Source organism: Erinaceus europaeus, chromosome 13 (assembly GCF_950295315.1).
Source record: "Erinaceus europaeus chromosome 13, mEriEur2.1, whole genome shotgun sequence".
Lineage (NCBI taxonomy): Eukaryota > Metazoa > Chordata > Mammalia > Eulipotyphla > Erinaceidae > Erinaceus > Erinaceus europaeus.
The window spans coordinates 60,668,205-60,688,736 of NC_080174.1; the positions used below are offsets into that span (position 1 = coordinate 60,668,205).

Consider the following 20,532-nt stretch of genomic DNA (forward strand, 5'->3'; position numbering starts at 1 on the left):
TCAGAAACACCAACTAAATGTTGGAGAGACTGGTGGGGGGGAAGCAACTCTCCCATACTACTGGTAGGAGTGTAAATTGGTCCAATCCCTGTGGGAAATAGTCAGAATACTGGAATTAGACCTAATTTATGACCCAGCAATTTCTCTCCTGGGGGTATGTCCAAAGGAAACAAAGGCACCTATCTGAAGAGACCTATGCACACTTACGTTATATTCAGTTTTTAGTATCTTGTATTTTAATTTTCCAAAATTGTCTTTTTTTTTTTTTTTACCACCGACCAAATTTGCATTGTCTGACCTTCCTCTTCCTTGTAGTCTTGATCTTCTCTTCTCCCTCATGTAACTAGTTTAACTATTTACTGCTCTCATAGGAAAAAGCACTGAACTAAGTGGTAATGAAGTAGAACAAGCCTGAGCTTTGATTCTGGATAGATCTTGGTTCCAATTTTAGTTCTATGCAGTATACCCATAAGCAAATTATTTACCCTCCTGAACCTACATTTCTTTTTTATAAAGTAGGAGTCATGCTTGCCTTGCATGGTATGATTTAAGGATTAAACAAATGCTTATACAATTTCTAGTGTTTTTTTTAAAATTTTATTAAAAACTCATTTATTTTTGGGGCTGGCAGGTGACTCTCCTGGTAAAGTGTATGAAAGTGTGTGTGCATATACTTGGGTTTGATTGAGCTCCAGGTAATTACATAGGAGCAACTGCAGAGAGGAGTCTTCATGGGGGTGGAACAGTGCTTTGGTGTCTTCTCTGTCTCTATTTCTCTGTCTCTCATTCTAGGGGGACCAAAAAGGTTGTTGGGAGCAGTACAGTCCTATAGACATAGAGCCCAGTGATAATCTGGGTTGCAAAACAAACAATCAGACTTTCTTTTAGGCCAATAAAATAGCTTACTTGGATAGTGTGCTGCTTTGCCACTTGTGTAACCCCAGTTGGGTCTTAGTCCCTGCAACATTAAAGGAAGTGTTAATGCTGTTTTTATTTTTATTTTATTTTTTTACCAGAGCACTTCTCAGCTCTGGTTTATGGTGGTGCCAAAGATTGAAACTGGAACTTGGGAGCCTCAAGCCTGAGAAGCTCTTTGCATAACCATTATGCTATCTCCCCCATCCTTTCTTTTCCTTTCTTGTGGTTTCTTTCCCTTTCTTGCTGCCTCTATCTCTCTGACTCTGTCTGAAAAAGTCAGCCTGGAACAAACAAACAAACAAAACGTATTAGGTAGACCAAGAAAGAAACATAAGTGACTTTGGGATTAGAATTGGGAAGCTCAGGCACTAGAGTCCTACACTGGACCAGCTGAGCTATCTCCCATTCTGGTATGTGTCTTATTTATTATTATTATTTTTTGTAAAATATTTATTTATTTATTCCCATTTGTTGCCCTTGTTGTTTTATTGTTGTCGTCGTTGTTGGATAGGACAGAGAGAAATGGAGAGAGGAGGGGAAGGCAGAGGGGGGAGAGATAGACACCTGCAGACCTGCTTCACCGCCTGTGAAGCAACTCCCCTGCAGGTGGGGAGCCGGGGGAGCTCAAACTGGAATCCTTATGTCGGTCCATTTGCTTTGCGCCACCTGTGCTTAACCTGTTGCGCTACCACCTGACTCCCTGTGTCTTATTTATTTTTTTTTAAGAAAGGAGACATTAATAAAACTGTAGGATAGGAGGGGTACAACTCCACACAATTCCCACCACCCAGTCTCCATATCCCATACCCTCCCCCGATAGCTTTCCCATTCTCTATCCCTCTGGGAATATGGACCTAGGGTCATTGTGGGTTGCAGAAGGTGGAAGGTCTGGCTTCTGTAATTGCTTCCCTGCTGAACGTGGGTGTTGACTGGTCGATCCATACTCCCAGTCTGCCTTTCTCTCTCTCTCCCTAGTAGGGTGGGTCTCTGGGGAAGCGGAGTTCCAGGACACATTGGTGGGAGTCTTCAATCCAGGGGAAGTCTGGTCGGCATCCTGCTGGCATCCGGAACCTGGTGGCTGAAAAGAGAGTTAACATACAATGCCAAACAAATTGTTGAACGTCTTATTTTTTAAAAAAGCTTTCATATCCTTCTCCTCACTGAGGATCTTCAACTCATTAAAAAAAATTTGTTTATTTATTCCCTTTTGTTGCCCTTTTTATTGTTGTAGTTATTATTATTATTGTTGCTGATGTCAGCATTGTTGGCTAGGACAGAGAGAAATGGAGGAGGGGAAGACAGAGGGGGAGAGAAAGAGAGACACCTGCAGACCTGCTTCACCGCTTGTGAAGTGACTCCTGCAGGTGGGGAGCCGGGGAGCTGGAACCGGAATCCTTATGTCTGCGCTTTGTGCCACCTGCACTTAACCTGCTGCGCTACTGCCCGACTCCCCGTTTTTTTTTTTTTTTTTTTAACCAGATTACTGCTTGGCTCTGGTTTATGGTGGTGTAGAGAATTGAACCTGGGTCGTCTAAGCCTCAGGAGTGAGAGTCTCTTTGCATAACCATTATGCTAGCTCCTCGGTCCTATGGTCAACTTTTGAGTTTACATGATTTCCCTTTAGAAAGTAGTCAAAGGGGCCGGGCGGTGGCGCACCTGGTTGAGCGCACATATTACAATGTACAAGGACCTGGGTTCTAGCTCCTGGTCTCCACCTACAGGGGAAAAGCTTTGCAAGTGGAGAAGCAGGGCTGCAGGGGTCTCTGTCTCTCTCCTTCTCTATCACCCCCTTCTCTCTTGATTTCTAGCTGTCCCTATCCAATAAATAAAGATTAAAAAAATTTTAAAAAAGAATTGTTTACAAAAATAAGAAAAGAAAGTCATCAAGCTGAAGCTGAACTATCTTTCATGTGGTGGCCAGGGGCTTAAACTCAGGTTCCTGAGCATGAGAAAGTGTGTGCTCTACTGGGTTAGTTGTCTCCCGGTACACTTGATTCTAATTCCAAATTGCTAGGAAAGAACTTTAATTGGTTTGTGTTAAACAAACGGCTACTGACTTCTGATTATGGTATCACTGAAGAGGCCTATAAAATTTAGATGGGAAAGGGTTCTGCCTGTATTTTCCTCTAAGTAAAGTTTCTGGTCTAACATCCAAGTCATTGATCCATTGGAGTTTACTTTTGTGTATGGTGAAATGTAGTGCTTCAGTTTCATTATTCTGCATATTTCAACCCACTTTTCCCAACATCATTTGTTAAAGAGACTTTCCTTTCTCCATTTAATAGTTTGGGTCTCCTTGTCAAAAGTTATATGTCCATAGGTGTGGGGGCTTATTTTTGGACTCGCAATTCTATTCCACTGCGTAGTGTGTCTGTTTTTGTTCTAGTACAAGGCAGTTTTGATTACAATAGCCCTATAATATAGTTTGAGATATGGGAGTATAATGCCTCCAGTTCTATTCTTTTTCTCAAGATTGTTTTGGAAATGCTAGGTATTTTCTGGTTCCAGATAAACATTTGTAGCTTTTGTTCTATTCTCTTTAAAAAAAAATTGGTGCGACCCTGATGGGGATAGTTGATATTTCTGTCTTTTCTAATGTAGGACCCTCTCAAGAAAGAAAGTTGGCCCCTTTGCATGTCTTTTGTGAAGACATTGTCTGTGTCTTTCCCTATTTTCAATGGGGTTGGGTTTTGTTTGCTAAGTTTGCTGGGTTCTTTATGTATTTTGGATTTAGTCCTTTATCTGATGTATGTTATATAAAGATCTCCCATTCTTTATAGAGAATGTAAGTAAGGAGGTCTTTCTGTTTGGGTGATGGTACCCTTTGTTGTGCAGAGCTTTTCAGTTTGATATAATCTCGTTGGTTTATTTTCTTTGCTGTTGGCTTGGTTCTTCAAAAACTTTTTTTTTCAAAAACATTTCTGAAGTATACATCATGAAATGTTATGCCAATGTTTTCTCCTATGTACCTGATAGTTTCTGGTGTAATGTCCATATTTTTGATCCATTTGGAGTTGACTTTTGTGCATAGTGATATATGGTAGTCCTGTTTCATCCTTCTGGGTTTTCCAACCCAATTTTTCCAACACCATTTCTCATTTCTTCATTTACTCTTTTGGGTTCCCTCTCAAAAATTAGTTTTTTGTAGGTATAGGGGTAAAAAAAAAAAAATCAGTCTTTGGATAGGGAGATAGCATAGTGACTATGCAAAAACATTGTCAAGGTCTCAGTTTCATTCTCTTAGCACTATTTCTACAAGCCAGAACTGAGCAGTGCTGTAGGAAACAAACAAACAAACAAAAACCAGTATTTAAAAAAATTTTTTTTTTATTAAAGTAAAAGCAAAAAGTGTTTTTTAGATCTGAAAATCAGGAACTAGAATGTTAAAGAAGCATTTTTTAAAGGAGAAAACATTTCATATTATAGTTCATTTTATAGTTCAAAAGATTTCATACTTTAACAGTTTTAATGGAATGTCTTTTTGATTTTTTTGTTTAGTGTCAAACAATAAGAAGAATTTATTCAACAAGAATTTATTATGTGTGGAGTTCCTTCTTAAAAGAAGAAAAAATTGATTGTTGAGACTATGGATCGGAGCAAACGGAATTCAATTGCAGGATTTCCTCCACGTGTGGAACGTCTTGAAGATTTCGAAGGAGGTGGTGGAGGAGATGGGAATCTGACCCAGATGGGAAGAGTTTGGCCATCTTCCTATCGAGCCCTTATAAGTGCCTTTTCCAGACTCACACGATTAGATGACTTCACATGTGAAAAAATAGGGTCTGGCTTCTTCTCTGAAGTGTTCAAGGTAAGCGATATCTCAGCTTTTCTCATATATCTTGTTGATGGTCAGGCTTCATTACAGAGTGATAATTGTGTTTAATTAGGCCAGAGGCTTTCCCTAACTAGGGTGCTGTGGTTCTCAAGTAGTTTCTTATTTTTTTAAAAATTTATTTCTTAGTTTTTTAAATTTATTTTTTGTTTTACTGAGCAAAAGTTATTTTACAAAATTTTTGTTGTTCAATGAGATACCACTTCACTCCTGTGAGAATGTCGTACATCAGAAAAGGTAACAGCAGCAAGTGCTGGAGAGGGTGTGGGGTCAAAGGAACCTTCCTACACTGCTGGTGGGAATGTCAATTGGTCCAACCTCTGAGGAGAACAGTCTGGAGAACTCTCAGAAGGCTAGAAATGGACCTACCCTATGACCCTGCAATTCCCCTCCTGGGGATAGATCCTAAGGAACCCAACACATCCATCCAAAAAGATCTGTGTACACATATGTTCTTGGCAGCACAATTTGTAATAGCCAAAACCTGGAAGCAACCCAGGTGTCCAACAACAGATGAGTGGCTGAGCAAGTTGTGGTATATTTACACAATGGAATACTACTCAGCTGTAAAAAATGGTGACTTCACTGTTTTCAGCCGATCTTGGATGAAAAAATCATATTGAGTGAAATAAGTCAGAAACAGAAGGATGAATATGGGATGATCTCACTCTCAGGCAGAAGTTGAAAAACAAGATCAGAAAAGAAAACACAAGTAGAACCTGAAATGGAATTGGCGTATCACACCAAAGTAAAAGACTCTGGGGTGGGTGGTTGGGGGGAGAATACAAGTCCAGGAAGGATTCAGAGGACCTAGTGGGGGTTGTATTGTTAAATGGGAAACTGGGGAATGTTATGCATGTACAAACTATTGTACTTACTGTTGAATGTAAAACATTAATTCCCCAATTAAAAAAAATAAAACAAAATTTTTGTTGTCACAGGCGGTATAGTCTCGTATCTCCTTCAAATAGGTTACATTGTGAGGTATTTTCTTTTAGTTATAAAAATAGTACATGACAGGGCCAATAAAATAGCTCACGTAGGTTTGTGCACTGCACCACAATGTTGCATAACTCTGTTTGAACCTAGTTGGTTAGCTAATTGTTTAAATAGTCTAAATGCATTTTTACTATACTTGATCTTAGCCAAAAGGCTGAGAACCAATCTAAATGCATTTTTTAAAATGGAATTTGTTTAAATATTTTAATTAATGATTTATAAGATAATAGGTGTGTAGTTCCACATTCCTCCCACCACCAAATTTTCCCTCAAGGGTAACTGCCATAGTTCTCCTAAGGTCTTAGAAATGGATTGGTTACTTTTTTTTTTTTTTTTCCAAGTTCACTAAATGCAGTTTTTAGTTGTCCTTTTTCACCATGGTAGATTTTAAATTTCATTTTTTATTATTGAATTCCTCAAAAAATATATTATTAATATACAAGAGAGACAGAGAGAGAAAGATTAGAGCACTGCTAAGCTCTGGTTTATGATGGTGCTGGGGACTGAACCTAGGACCTCGGATGCTCAAGCATGATATGAAAATCATTTTCAGAATCATTATGCTGTCTCCTAAGCCCTCTCATGTGAATGCCAGTTGAATAGATAGACTCAGGATAAAATAGAAAATAATTCAAATACATATGCTAATTTCGACTAGTGAAGAAAAGCTAAAAATAACATAAAATCAATGATATTAGAGAAAAGTAGGTGGCCATATGGCAAACCAATAAAGTTGAAGCTATATTTTAAGGGTATTATGCTTAGTGAAGTAAGTCAGAAGGAGGAACACAGACTCCATATCATTTCATTCATATGTGGTATATAGAGATACAAATAATCTACACTTCGTACCATGACAAATTCCAAATGAAAAATTCAACTACAAGAATTAAAATCATTAAAGTTCTAGGAGCTTAATATAGAAAAAGTTACTTTTTTGGAGCTAGTTTACTAACATAAGCCAGAGTTGAGTGGTGCTCTGGTTTAAAAAGAAAAGATAATTTGATAAGCCATTATATCACTAAAAAAAAAAAAAAAAAAACCAAGCAACTACAGGGAGTCTGGCGGTAGCGCAGCCGGTTAAGCGCTCGTGGCGAAAAGCGCAAAGACCAGCATAAGGATCCCAGTATGAGTCCCTGGCTCCCCACCTGTAGGGGAGTTGCTTCACAGGCAGTGAATATCTTTCCGTTCCTCTTCTCTCTCCATTTCTCTCTGTCCTATCTAACGATGATATCAATAACAACAACAATAATAACTACAACTATAAAAAAACAAGGGCAACAAAAGAGAAAATAAATAATTAAAAAAAAAAAACAACTACATTGAAATGCCTGAGATTGAATGTGGGACCTCTTGCATGAAAGTCTGATTTGCTTCCACTGCTTATCTCCCTGGCCTGGGAGAAGTAAATTAAAAAAAAAAAAAAAAAAAAATATATATATATATAGGAGTCGGGCGGTGGCACAGCAGGTTAAGCACATGCTGCACAGGGACCGGTATAAGGATCCCGGTTTGAGCCCCTGGCTCCCCACCTGTAGGGGAGTCACTTCACAGGCGGTGAAGCAGGTCTATAGATGTCTTTCTTTCCCCTTCTCTGTCTTCCCCTCCTCTCTCCATTTCTCTCTGTCCTATCCAACAACAACAACATCAATAACAATAATCACAACAATGTCAAGCAAGAAAAGGGAAAATAAATAAATTAATTAAATTAAAAAATATATATAAATATATGTGTGTGTGTATGGAGAGAGAGAGCATTTTGTTTAGCTACAGAACAAAATTAAGCAGGAATTGTAACACTAAAATTCCTCTTATTTGTCACACATATAGCCTCCCCAACTATAAACATCCTCATCAGAGTGGTTTATTGGTTACAAGGGATGAACCTACATTGACCCATCAATATCATCCAAAGTCCATAGTTTATATTAGAGTTCACTCTTGGTGTGCATTTTGATAAGTGTGTAATGATATATATATATACCATTCTTATGTTACGGAGAATAGCTTCACTGTTCTAAAAAACCTTTGTATTGTGTATACTCATCCTTCTTTCATCTTTGGACTGGTAAAAACAACTAACCTTTTTACTGTCTTCTTAGTTTGGCCTTTATTGAAACTATCATAAGATTGAGATCAGATAATATGTGGCCTTTTATGATTGCCTTCTTTCACTTAGAAATATGCATTTAAGTTTTCTGTGTCTTTATAGTTTGGTAGTTTTTTGTTTTTTTTTTTTTAAATCAGAGCACCGCTGTCTTTTTTTTTTTTTTGCCTACAGGGTTATTGCTTGGTGCCTGCACTATGAATCCACTGCTCCTGGAGGCCATTTTTCCCATTTTGTTGCCCTTGTTGTCATTGTTATTGTTGCCATTGATGTTGTTGGATAGGACAGAGAGAAATGGAAAGAGGAGGGGAAGACGGGGGGTGGGGTGGGAGGGGGAGAGAAGGATAGACACTTAGAGACCTGCTTCACCGCTTGTGAGTTGAAACACCCCCCCCACCACCACCCCCGCAGGTGAGGAGCTGGGGCTCCAACTGGGTTAAGCTGTCCTTGGGCTTTGCGCCACGTGCGCTTAGCCCGCTGCATTACCGCCTAACCCGCCCCCCCCTTTTTTTTTTGCACTGACTATTCAGGTGTTTGGATTTTCCGCACTCACTGAAAGACTTCTTGATTACTTGGTTACTTTCAAGTTTGGGCAGTTGTGACTAAAGCTGCTGTAAGTATCTGTATTTTTTTTGTGTGTGTAGATAGAAGTGTTAAAATCTCCCCCCCCCCAACAGGGTTATTGCTGGAGCTCAGTGTCTGCACTGTGAATCCACTGTTCCCAGCAGCCATTTTTTTCCTTTTTCTCTTTCTATTTTTTTAGCACTCTTTTTTTAAATACTTATTTATTCCCTTTTGTTGTCCTTGTTGTTTTATTGTTGTAGTTATTATTGATGTCATTGTTGTTGGATAGGACAGAGAGAAATGGAGAGAGGAGGGGAAGATGGGGAGAGACCTGCAGACCTGCTTCACCACATGTGAAGCGACTCCCCTTCAGGTGGGGAGGGGGGGGGAAGAGGGCTCGAACCGGGATCCTTAAGCTGGTCCTTGCGCTTTGCGCCACCTGCGCTTAACCCGCTGTGCTACTGCCCGGGTCCCTTTCTCTTTCTATTTTATTGAATAGGACAGAGAAATTGAGAAGAGAGAGGGAAATAGCAAGCTAGCTATCTAGAGAGGGACCTGCAGTATTTGTTTCACTGCTATGAAGTGTCCCCACCTATAGGTCGGGAGCAGGGGCTCAAGCCCAAGTCCTTTTTTTTTTTTTTTTTTTTTAGATTTTATTTATTTATGATAAAGATAGGAGGAGAGAGAAAGACCAGATATCACTCTGGCACATGTGCTGCCGGGGCTCGAACTTGGGACCTCATGCTTCAGAGTGCAAAGCTTAATCACTGCTCCACCTCCCGGACCACAAGCCCAAGTCCTTATACCACCAGGCCATCCCCTCCTTTTTTTCCCTTTTCTCTTTTCTTTTCTTTTCTTTTCTTTCTTTTTTTTTTTTTTTAAACTAGAGCAGTGCTCAGCTCTGACTTATGGTGGTGCAAGTGATTAAATTAATTTTTGGAATATGATAACTATTTTGTGTTATAAGAATACAGTTACAAGAAATCACCTGTCTTCCAAAGTAGCTGTAAATGAAAATCTGTTGGGATGCTGGGAAATATTTTGCTTTTCCCGACAAGGAGAAGATGGAGCAGTTAATTTCCTTCCCTCTTTTTTCTGCCATGGGACTCCAGTAGTTCCTTTAGTGCTGTCCATGGCGCTCCCATGTCTTGCTGGGTCTGAACCCAGGATCTGATGCATGGTAAGGTATACATTTTATCCAATTAGCCGTCTCCTGGGATATATATAATAGAAACAGCCAGAAATTGAGAGGGTAGGGGGAGATAGAGAGGGAGAGAGAGAGAGAGAGAGGAATACCTGCAACACTGCTTCAACACTAGCAAAGCTTTCCCCCTGCAGGTGGAGACTGGGGGCTTGAACCTAGATTTTTGCTCACTATAACGTTTGCTTTACCTCCCCCCAACTTCTCTCTCTGTCCAATAAAATGGAAAAAATGGCCTCCAGGAGCAATGGATTTGTAGTGCTGGCACTGAGCCCCAGAGATAACCCAGGAGGCAAAAAAAAAAAGTTTTTTTTTTTTTTAAATTATTTATTCCATTTTGTTGCCCTTGTGTTATTTTCTTCATTGTTGGATAGGACAGAGAGAAATGGAGAGAAGAGGGGAAGACAGAGAGGGGGAGAGAAAGACAGACACTTGCGGACATGCTTCACCGCCTGTGAAGCAACTCCCTTTCTTTCTGTGGTGGGGAGCCAGGGCTTGAACTGGGATCCTTACGCCAGTCCTTGCGCTTCGTGCCACGTGCTCTTGACTCACTGCACTACTGCCAGACTCCCAAGAAACAAAGTTTTGTTTTTATTTCTTTATATTTTTTTATTTATTTATTTATTTATTTCCCCTCCTCCAGGGTTATTGCTGGGCTCGGTGCCTGCACCATGAATCCACCGCTCCTGGAGGCCATTTTTTTCCCTCTTTTGTTGCCCTTGTTGTAGCTTCGTTGTGGTTATTATTATTACCCTTGTTGACGCAATTCGTTGTTGGATAGGACAGAGAGAAATGGAGAGAGGAGGGGAAGACAGAGAAGGGGAGAGAAAGATAGACACCTGCAGACCTGCTTCACTGCCTGTGAAGCAACTCCCCTGCAGGTGGGGAGCCGGGGGCTCGAACTGGGATCCTTATGCGGGTCCCTGCGCTTTGCGCCACATGCGCTTAACCCACTGCGTCACCGCCCGACCCCCTTGTTTTTATTTTAATGAGAGATATATATACTAGATTGTGGCTATGTTTCAATAAAGTTCATAAACATAAAGTTCTTATTTAAATGTTTTGGATCAGGCTTTCTGTATAATATGTATAATAGAAATTTCAGTTCTGAACTTGATTCTGATAGTTTTTATTCTTTATTAAAGGCAGTAGGATCTTACATTATGTCATTATGAATGCCTAAACAGAAGGAAGCTAGTTAATTGTATCTTATGGTGATTTAGAATGTAATTAGTTAATTTCATGGTAAGAGCATTCTCATTGGGAAAGAAAGGACTTGTGTTTTTATTTATTCTCATGTGTAATTGCCAGGTACATAGTTTAGTTGGGTACATGTCAGTCTTCACAACAAATCTGCCTCGCCTTCTGTTTTTGTAAATAGAATTTCCTTAGTTGGGCGGTAGCACAGCGGATCAAGCGCACGTGGCACAAAGCACAAGGACTGGCGTAAGGATCCAGGTTCCAGCCCCCGGCTCCCCACCTGCAGGGGAGTCACTTCACAAGTGGTGAAGTAGGTCTACAGGTATCTTTCTCTCCCCCTCTCTGTTCCCCTTCTCTCTCTTATCTACGACATCAGTAACAACAACAATAATTACAACAGTAATGAGAAACAAGGGCAACAAAAGGGAAAATAAATAAATATAAAAAGGTTTTAAAAAAAGAATACACTTCTATTTGTTAATATTTTTTTCTATTACTGCTTTTGTGCTATGATTGTATTTGCAACCGAGACCATATGTTCCTTCAAGGCAAAGATATTTACTATCTGTCTGATTCTTTACAGTAAGAGTTTGTCAGCCTCTGGTCCAATAAATGTGTAGTGCACAACTTGATGATGGTTCGTTTTTATCTCTGAATTACAAAGTACAGATGATTACAGAGCTTTAAAGGTTAGGCTAAATACAAATACTAGTGGCAATAAAAGGAAATATTTGACTTCTGGTATAGAAGATGATAATTATGCAGTTAAAAAACACAAGGACTTTTGCTTTGGATAGTGAAAGAAAGCTTGATAGTTGATTTCACGTTGAGGAATGTGAACTTTTTTCTTTTTATTATTTAGCAAGAGAGAGAGAAGGTAGTAGAGATACCATAGCACTGTATCACCACCAGGAGCTCCACTGGTGCCTTCCAAGTTGTTGTTGTTCCTTATAATACCAGGGCTCAAATGCAGGCCTTTATACATGGTAAAGCAAATGCTCCGCTGTGTGAGATGTCTTCCACTCACTTTTTTTTTTTGCCTCCAGTTATTTTTCCTCATTTTTTGTTGCCCTTGTTGTTGTTGTTGTTATTGTTATTGTTGTTGTTGGATAGTACAGAGAAATCGAGAGAGGAGGGGAAGACAGGGGGAGAGAAAGATAGACAACTGCAAACCTGCTTCACCACTTGTGATACAACCTCACTGCAGGTGGGGAACTGGGGGCTTGAACCCGGATCCTTATGTTAGTCTGTGCACTTCACGCCATATGCACTTAACCCACTATGCTACCACCCGGTCCCCCCTAAGATAATTCTTACAGTAGTTTGTACCAGGAAAACCATCTCATTCAAATGTAAATAATAGAAAAGTTGAATATATAATACTCAGGCAAGATAATGATATTATAAGAAAAATAGAAATGATCTCCAGTATGTGAAGAAAATAAAATAGGAAAAGTTGTTGCAGAGAAGACAATATTGTGGAGTGAATTTTAACTCACATAAGGAGCATGGCAAAGAAAAATACTTGTGTTAAAGGAAGATATCTGGAGGTGGTTGCTAGTCAAAAGGGAGGGGTAAATAAAAACTGGTATTGGTAGAACTCAGTAAAGGAATTAAAAAAAAGGACAAAATAATTTCAAAAATAAACACCAAGTTAAGGAAAATCAAGGTATTACATGTGATAAGGATTAGAAACCAAAGAATGATGTAGGAAAAATTAAAAAGTACTAGAGAGAAAATGACATCATTTAAAGAGACACAGAGGACTATGTGTGTAATGTATTATATAATTGTAAATTATTGTGTAAATGTCTGATATATGTGTGTATTATATAATTTATGTATAAACATATATAAAAATACATTTAAGAGAATCTTTTAAAAACTGTTAGTTTCAGTTCTTTGCTTGAATAGCATCTTTTCATTTCTTCCTCCCCTTTCACTTTAAAGTTATCTCACATATCTTTTAAAATTTTTATTAGTGATGTAATAATGATTTACAAAATTGTAAGATAATGATTCCATACAGTTCCTACAACCAGAGTTCTGTGTTCCATCCTCACCATTGGAAACTTCCCTTTTGTTTATCCCTCTGGGAGCATGAACAAAAATTCTTTTTGAAGCGCAGAAGGTGGGAATTCTAACTTCTATAATTGCTTCTCCACTGGACATGGGCATTGACAGGTTGATTCACCCTCCCATTCATTAATTTATTCAGTATATTTCTGTCCTTCTGTAAGTCAAGCAATGTGCTAAGTGTTGAGAAAGAGTAGTAATTAAGACTTGTGGAATTTATAATCTGATTATATTTACTACAAGAGAAATATTAATACAAAGAGAAGCATTGTTTATTAGTTGTTTGTTGCTAAGAACAGTTTTCACCATGATTGTAGTGGTTTAAAAGAATCCATATTATATTTCTTCCTGTGGTTCAGGAGTCTGAGTGTGACTTAGCTGGACCCTCTGTTTCAAGGTCTTACAAATCTTGGGGGCTGGATGGTGGTGCACCTGTTTGAGCATACATGTTACAATGTGTAATAATACAGGTTCAAGCTCTTGGTCCCCAACCTCAGGGGGAGTGTTTCATGAGCCATGAAGCAGTGTTGTAGGTATCTGTTTCTCTCCCTTGCTATCTCCCCCCCTTGATTTCTCTCTGTCCTAGATCCAGCAAATAATAAATTAAAAAACTAAACAACAACAAAACAAATATGTAATCAGGATGTTAGCTGAGACTACATGAGGCTGTAGTCTTTTTTAAATATTTATTTTTCCTTTTGTTGCCCTTGTTTTTTATGGTTATTGTAGTTATTATTGTTGTTACTGATGTTGTCATTGTTGGATAGGACAGAGAGAAATGGAAAGAGGAGGGGAAGACGGGGGGGGGTGGAGAGAGAGACACCTGTAGACCTGCTTCACCACCTGTGAAGCAACTCCCCTGCAGGTGGGAAGCTGGGGACTCGAACTGGGATCCTTACACAGGTCCTTGCACTTTGCACCACGTGCACTTAACCCACTGCCCAACTCCCTGAGGCTGTAGCCTTATCTGAGACTCAACCAGGAAGGATATTTTATTAAGATTATGTGGTTGCTGGCGGTATGGTTCAACCTGTCGATGACCATGTCCAGCAGAGAAGCAGTCACGGAAGCCAGACCTTCATCTTCTGTACCACATAAAGATCTTTGGTCCCTATTACCAGAGGGATAAATAATAGGTAAACTTCCAATGGTGGGGATGGGATACACAACTCTGGTGGTGGGAATTGTATCCCTCTTATCCCACAACCTTGTCAATCATTACTAAAAAAAAAAAAAGAGGGCAGGGGTAGATAGCATAATAATTATGCAAAGAGACTCTCATGCCTGAGGCTCCAAAGTCCCAAGTTCAATCCCCTGTACCACCATAAGCCAGAGCTGAGCAGTGCTCTGGTGAAAAAAAAAAAAAAAAAAAAAAGATGGTGTGGTTGTTGGCAGCACTCACTCCCTGCAGGTTCCTGAAATGAGGGCTTCATATTTTTACCAGTCATGAACACTAAAAGGCAGAACTCATGAGGATCAGTCTAGAATCTTCTGTCACATGCAGCCTGCATTCCTAGCATTCATTTTTTATCTTTATTTATTTATTGCATAGAGACAGCCAGAAATCAAGAAGAGGAGAGAGAGGGATACAGAGAGGCACCTGCAGACCTGCTTCACCGCTCTCAAAACCTTCCCCCTGAAGGTGGGGGACAAGGGGCTTGAACCTGGGTCCCTGAGCATTGTAGCATGTGTGCTCAACCAGGTGTGCCACCACCTCTTCCTGCCAGCTTGCACTTCTAGTACAAAAAGCCATGATGTAAGTTAGAGAGGACAGGTGATCTTCCTGAGAAGTCAAGCTTAAATGGAGACCTGAGGTGTGAGTAGATAGCCAAGTGAAGATATAGATTGGAAAGGTGCACTCCAGACAGAAGGGAAAGTGTATTTGTGGGCTTAGATGAATAAAACCTGAGGTCTAATTGTGCATCTCAATGTCTAGAATGGCTAGAGCAGATGACCAAAGGGAGATTACTATGAAATAAGGTAATGGTGCAGTGGAAACGGAGAGTATTGATACAGAGACTTCACCATCTGTTAATTAATTAGCTTCTTCTAGCGTTTGCCCTTCTTCCGTAGCCAGTCAACAGCGTCAGGTTGAGCCTGATGAAAAGTTTCGAGACCTCCTTTGAATCTGGAGAGGTGGCAGTTAGCTAATTTTGTGGAATTAGGCCTTGCGTATGTGTGATTTTACCACTCTGAGCCACTTTTCACTCAGGAAAAGGGAGAAAGGAGAGATAACCACAAAATCAGAGCTTCTTCTGTTGCCATAGCACCTTCCATATAGTGTCAGCGCTTGAACTTGCATGACTATTTTTCTGACCCCTCTAAGAATTTTATAGACTTTAACTTAAAGAGACTAGCTACAGCTGGAGAGACAGCATAATGCTTATGCAAAAGATTTTTATGACTGAGGCTCTAAGGTTCCAGGTTCAATCTCCAGCACCATCATAAGCCAGAGGTTGTTCTCTCTCTCTGTATCTCTCTCATTATAAATAAATAAATAAATAAATAAATGAAATGTTTTTTAAAAAGAAGTTTCTACTGGCCTTCTCCCTTAAAAAAAGACTAGCTACTAAGCATGGTGTGATGTATTCTGATATGCTTTGTTAAAAGAGAGAGAGACTGACCATAAACAACAAGATAGCAAATGAATTGGAGTTGGTAAGAACAGATTCAGTTTGTGTCAGGAGGTAGATTAGTGGGAGAGTGTCAAATCTGCAAATTCAGTGCTCAGTATATGCTGGAATTGTGCTCTGGTTGGTCAGTCTCTCTCATATTCTCTCTCTTGTTCTTTCTCCTGCAAAAATAAACAAAAATTTAAAAACCATTAAAAATAACAATGTAATATAGTTCAAGTGAAAGGTGTGATGTGTGAGCTGTGGTAGGTATGTTCATGGTGGTGGTGGTGGGGGGGTGAAATAGATTTGCTCTGTGTGTGACCCAGCTTTGAGCCTGGTTCCCATGCATTGAAGGAATCTTTGTGCTGTAGTCCCTCTCTTTCTCTTTCCCTCTCTCTTCATACCTATCTATTTTAAAATAAAGATCAATAATTTAGAAGGCATTGTCTGTAGCATTTAGTCAATGATTGAATACAACTAACACCGTCCTTGTGCTTTGATAGTGATATGAAAGAGGAATGAAATATATATTTTTATTTTTACCTTGTGATGATTCCATCTTCTTTTTTATTAGTGATTTAATAATTATTTACAAGACTGTAAGATAATAGAGGTATAATTCCACATAGTTCCCACCACCAGAGTTCTGTATTCCATCCTCTCCATTAGAAACTTCCCTATTGGGAGGGCGGTAGGGCAGCAGGTTAATCGCACGTGGTGCAAAGCACAAGAACGGGCATAAGGATCCCGGTTCGAACCCCCGGAGGTTTCACCCACAAAGTTGCAGATGCTACTATGATTCCATCCTGACTTTCCTGGACAGATGACCTCACCAGTGCTTCCTAGAACCTCACCTCTCCAGAGCCCTACCCCACTATGGAAAGAAGAAACAGGCTGGGGAGTTGGGCATAGCTCAGGGGTTAAGTGCAGGTGGCACAAAGCGCAAGGACCGGCATAAGGATCCCAGTTCGAGCCCCCAGCTCTCCACCTTCAGGGGAGTAGCTTCACAGTTGGTGAAGCAGGTCTGCAGGTGTCTATCTTTCTCTCCCCCTCTCTGTCTTCCCCTACTGTCTCCATTTCTCTCTGTCCTGTCCAACAACAATGAGAGCAACAACAACAATGATAAACAACAAGGGTAACAAAAGGGAAAATAAATAAATGTAAAAAAAAATAAAAGAAACAGGCTGGGGAAATAGATCAACCCATGTCCACCAGAGAAGCAATTACAAGAGTCAGAACTCCCACCTTCTGCACTTCAAAAATAATTTAGTCCCTAATCCTAGAGGGATTAAACAATAGGAAAGTTCTTTTTCTTTTTTATTATTTGCTTTTTTCCCCCCTTTTGTTGCCCTTGTTTTTTACTGTTGTTGTGGTTATTATTGATGTTGTCATTGTTGGATAGGACTGAGAGAAATGGAGAGAGGAGGGGAAGACAGAGAGAGGGGGAGAGAAAGATAGACACCTGCAGACCTGCTTCACCACCTGTGAAGAGACTCCCCTACAGGTGGGGAGCCGGGGCTCAAACCAGGATCTTTATGCTGGTCCTTGCACTTAGCGCCACGTGTGCTTAACCTGCTGCACTATCATCAGACCCCCAATAGGGAAGTTTCTTTTTTTAAATATTTATTTATTTATATATTCCCTTTTGTTACCCTTGTTTTATTGTTGTTGTTATTGATGTCGTTGTTGTTGTTGGATAGGACAGAAAGAAATGGGGAGAGGAGAGGAAGACAGAAAGGAGGAGAGAAAGACACCTGCAGGTGGGGAGTCAGGGGCTCGAACCGGGATCCTTACGCTAGTCCTTGCGCTTTGCGCCACCTGTGCTTAACCTGCTGCGCTGCCGCCTGACTCCCAATAGGGAAGTTTCTTTTTTATTTATTTATTTATTTTCCCTTTTGTTGCCCGTTTTTTAATTGTTGTTGTAGTTATTGTTGGCGTTATTGATGTCATCATTGTTAGATAAGACAGAGAGAAATGGGGAAGACAAAGAGGGTGAGAGAAAGACACCTGCAAACCTGCTTTACCACCTATGAAGTGACTCCCCTGCAGGTGGGGAACTGGGGGCTCGAACTGGGATCCTTAAGCCGGTCCTTGCACTTTGCACCACTTGGCGTTAACCCACTGTGCTACCTCCCAACTCCCGAATAAAAAATATTTTAAGTATGGTAGTTGGATGTTTGAGTCCTGAAAGAGAGGCATATTTGATGTTTTCAGTTTTGAATCAAAGTGAGGGGTGCTTGTAAGATTTATACATGGATCAGTAAACAATTGCTTATAAAGATCTAGAGTTCAGAAACATATCTAGCTTGAAAATGTGGATTTAACAGTGATTACTAGAGCAGTCTGGGAGGTAGCACAAGGCCTAGAGTTCTAAACTTAAAAAAGCATCGGTCCCAAGTTCGATTCCCTGGCATCACATGTGCTTGCAGGAATTCTCTGGTTCTCTTTCGATTATCTCTCATTGATAAATAAATCTTTAAAAACAAAAGTGACTAAGAGAATAACTAAGGCTGTGAGTCTGAGTAAAATTATTAATGTAAATAGAATAAACTGGAACCAAACATTGGGGAACTCCAATTTTAAAGATTGAACAGAGGGAGGTCTGGGAGATTATACAGTGGATAAAGCACTGGACTCTCTACCATAAGGTCCGAAGTTCAATCCCCACAGCACATGTACTAGAGTGATTTCTGGTTCTCTCTGTCCCCCTATTTTTGTCATTAATAAATAAATACAGTATTTAAAAAAAAGTTAAAAAAATGATTCAATAGAGGAAGAGCTGGCCAAGGAGTGTGAATAGTAATAATAAGGGAGGTAAGAGTGTATGTGTGTTTGTGTGTGAGTGAAAGAAAGAGGGATACTTGATGGAGAAATTTGAACCTAAGGTGAGTACAAAGTTTGTTCTTTTCAGTGTTCCTTTATGACAATACCCACTTTGTAGTGTTGGAAGGATAAAGTGACATAAAGATAGTTCCGTATACAATGCCTAGGTCATCAAGCAAATGGTAGCTTTTGTTGTTTTCAATGGCATTTTCTTACTTTAAGTTTTACAGGACATGTTAAATTAGGACAATTCAGTAACTTTTTGGATGTGATTTGATTTTGGTGGTTATCTGAAATCAGATGGCTTTTTTTTTTTTACCATTAATTTCTAGAGCATGGTTGACTGTTTTCTCCTTTATGCCTCTTTACAACTTGTACAGATTTTACTTTCCTCAGAGCAATGATACATTTTTAAAAAAGATTTAATTTATCTTCTGAGCAACATACAAAGATAATAATGAGATAATTAGTGTTTTCTTCCAGAGTCTCATTTGTTGTTTCTGCATTTCTGGTGACAATTCTTTCAAACTCTTTACTCACTCCTGTGACTATTTCCTTAACTAGTGTTTGGATGTTGACATCATTATTTTGTGCTTCAACCTTTGGGGGGCTCTTAGCTTGATTTTTTTTCCTGGTTCATTTCTCCAATATTTCTTCTTGTTGGTTTAACCATTCTATATAGTATATTATGAGGACCCTCTCTCAGTACTTTTCAAATTACTGATCACACTTGCCTGGATTAATTTGTGTCTAAATAAGGTACTTAAAGAGTTCACAGTTGTTGAAATTAACAGTTGTTTCAATATTATTTCAATCCCCAAGTTGGAGCACAGTGCTGTTAAAGCCTCTTTTGTTCTTTTTCTTCCTTGTAGGCTATGGGAGCCTGAGGGCTTTTAAACTATAAGTAGGCTACTTAGCTTAATCACTCACTCCTAACCAAGAGATAAAGCAGGATGGGGGAGAGATAGCACAGTGGTTATGCAAAGAGACTCACACCCCAAGGACCCAAAGCTCTGGGCTCTTCTCTGCCAGGCTGGGCAGCACTGCTGGCCCCTATGAGTTTCTAAACAAGTCCCATTTATAGTCTGTAGGTTCTGAGGCCATTGTTCACCATGTTCTAATCAGGAGAACAATGTGGAAAGGCTGCCACTATATAGCCCCACTACTAGGCCACCGAGGTGTAGATCTTTTCCTGAGTTTCCTGGTCAGTTCTCTGTTCTTTGTTGTCAGCACAGGGCGTTCCCCCCACTCCCCCATTGCTCCAGCCTCTGAGGGCAGTAACAATGCAGTTGCATTTGGTGAATAATTTTAGGGGAGTCCTCTCCTCCCTTCAGCAGTCTTTTTGTTGGTAAAACAGACTGGAGGTGGTGCCTCAACCGGTAAACTGCTGGACTATTCCAAGCTGCTCAATCTCTCTTTAGGCGCCTCTTTGTCCACGAGCCACACGTGTTTGCACTCTCCGGTGATTTGGTGGGTTCCTGAAGTCATTCTAGTCCTGTCTTTTTGTGGTCCCAGGTGGTCTCCTTTGGTATTCCTAGTTGACCCAGGAGAGAAGAGGAGAGAAACACAGCTGCTGCTGCCTCTGGAAGTCCACAAAGATAATAGTGAGGCTGGGTGGTGGTACACCTGGTTGAGTGCATGTTATAATGCACAAGGACCTGGGTTTGAGCCCCCGGTTCCACCTGCAAGGGGAAAACTTTGTGAGTGGTGAGGCACTGCTTCATGTGTCTCTCTGTCTCTCTCCTTTATCACCTCCCTTCCCTCTCAATTTCTGGCTATCTCTAGCCAACAAACAAATAAAGATAATAAAAAATTTAAAAAAATCAGAGATAATAGGTAGATAGGTACTTAGCTGATAAGATGGATGGATGGATAGATGAATGGATGGATAGATGGGTAAGTGGGTGGGTGGATGGATGATAGATAGGAGAGAGAAAAGCAGCCAGAGTATCACTCTAGCATACCTACTGTCAGGGATTGAACTCAGAACCTCATGCCTATAAATCCAGCACTCTACCCACTGTGCCACCTTCAGTGCTGAAGCAATGCTACATTTTATTTTCCTCCAGGGTTATCGTTGGGGCCTGATGGCCATATTTTCCATTTTATTGGATAGGGCAGAAAGAAATTGAGAGAAGAGGAAGAGGTAGAGAGTGACAGAGGGAAGGAAGGAGAGAGAGAGAGAGAGAGATATATA

At 40.0% G+C, this 20,532-nt stretch overlaps 1 protein-coding gene across 2 annotated transcripts in view; it reads left to right on the forward strand.

The window, feature by feature from the left end:
• The first annotated feature begins 4,429 nt into the window (after positions 1-4,429).
• LOC132542530 (dual specificity testis-specific protein kinase 2-like) overlaps positions 4,430-20,532 on the forward strand; it is a 50,688-nt gene continuing 34,585 nt past the window's right edge. For both annotated transcript variants that reach the window (XM_060205077.1, XM_060205078.1), the window contains exon 1: positions 4,430-4,726. In XM_060205077.1, the coding sequence (XP_060061060.1) occupies positions 4,505-4,726 (222 nt within the window). In that variant the 5' untranslated portion in view covers positions 4,430-4,504. The remainder of the gene's footprint in view (positions 4,727-20,532) is intronic.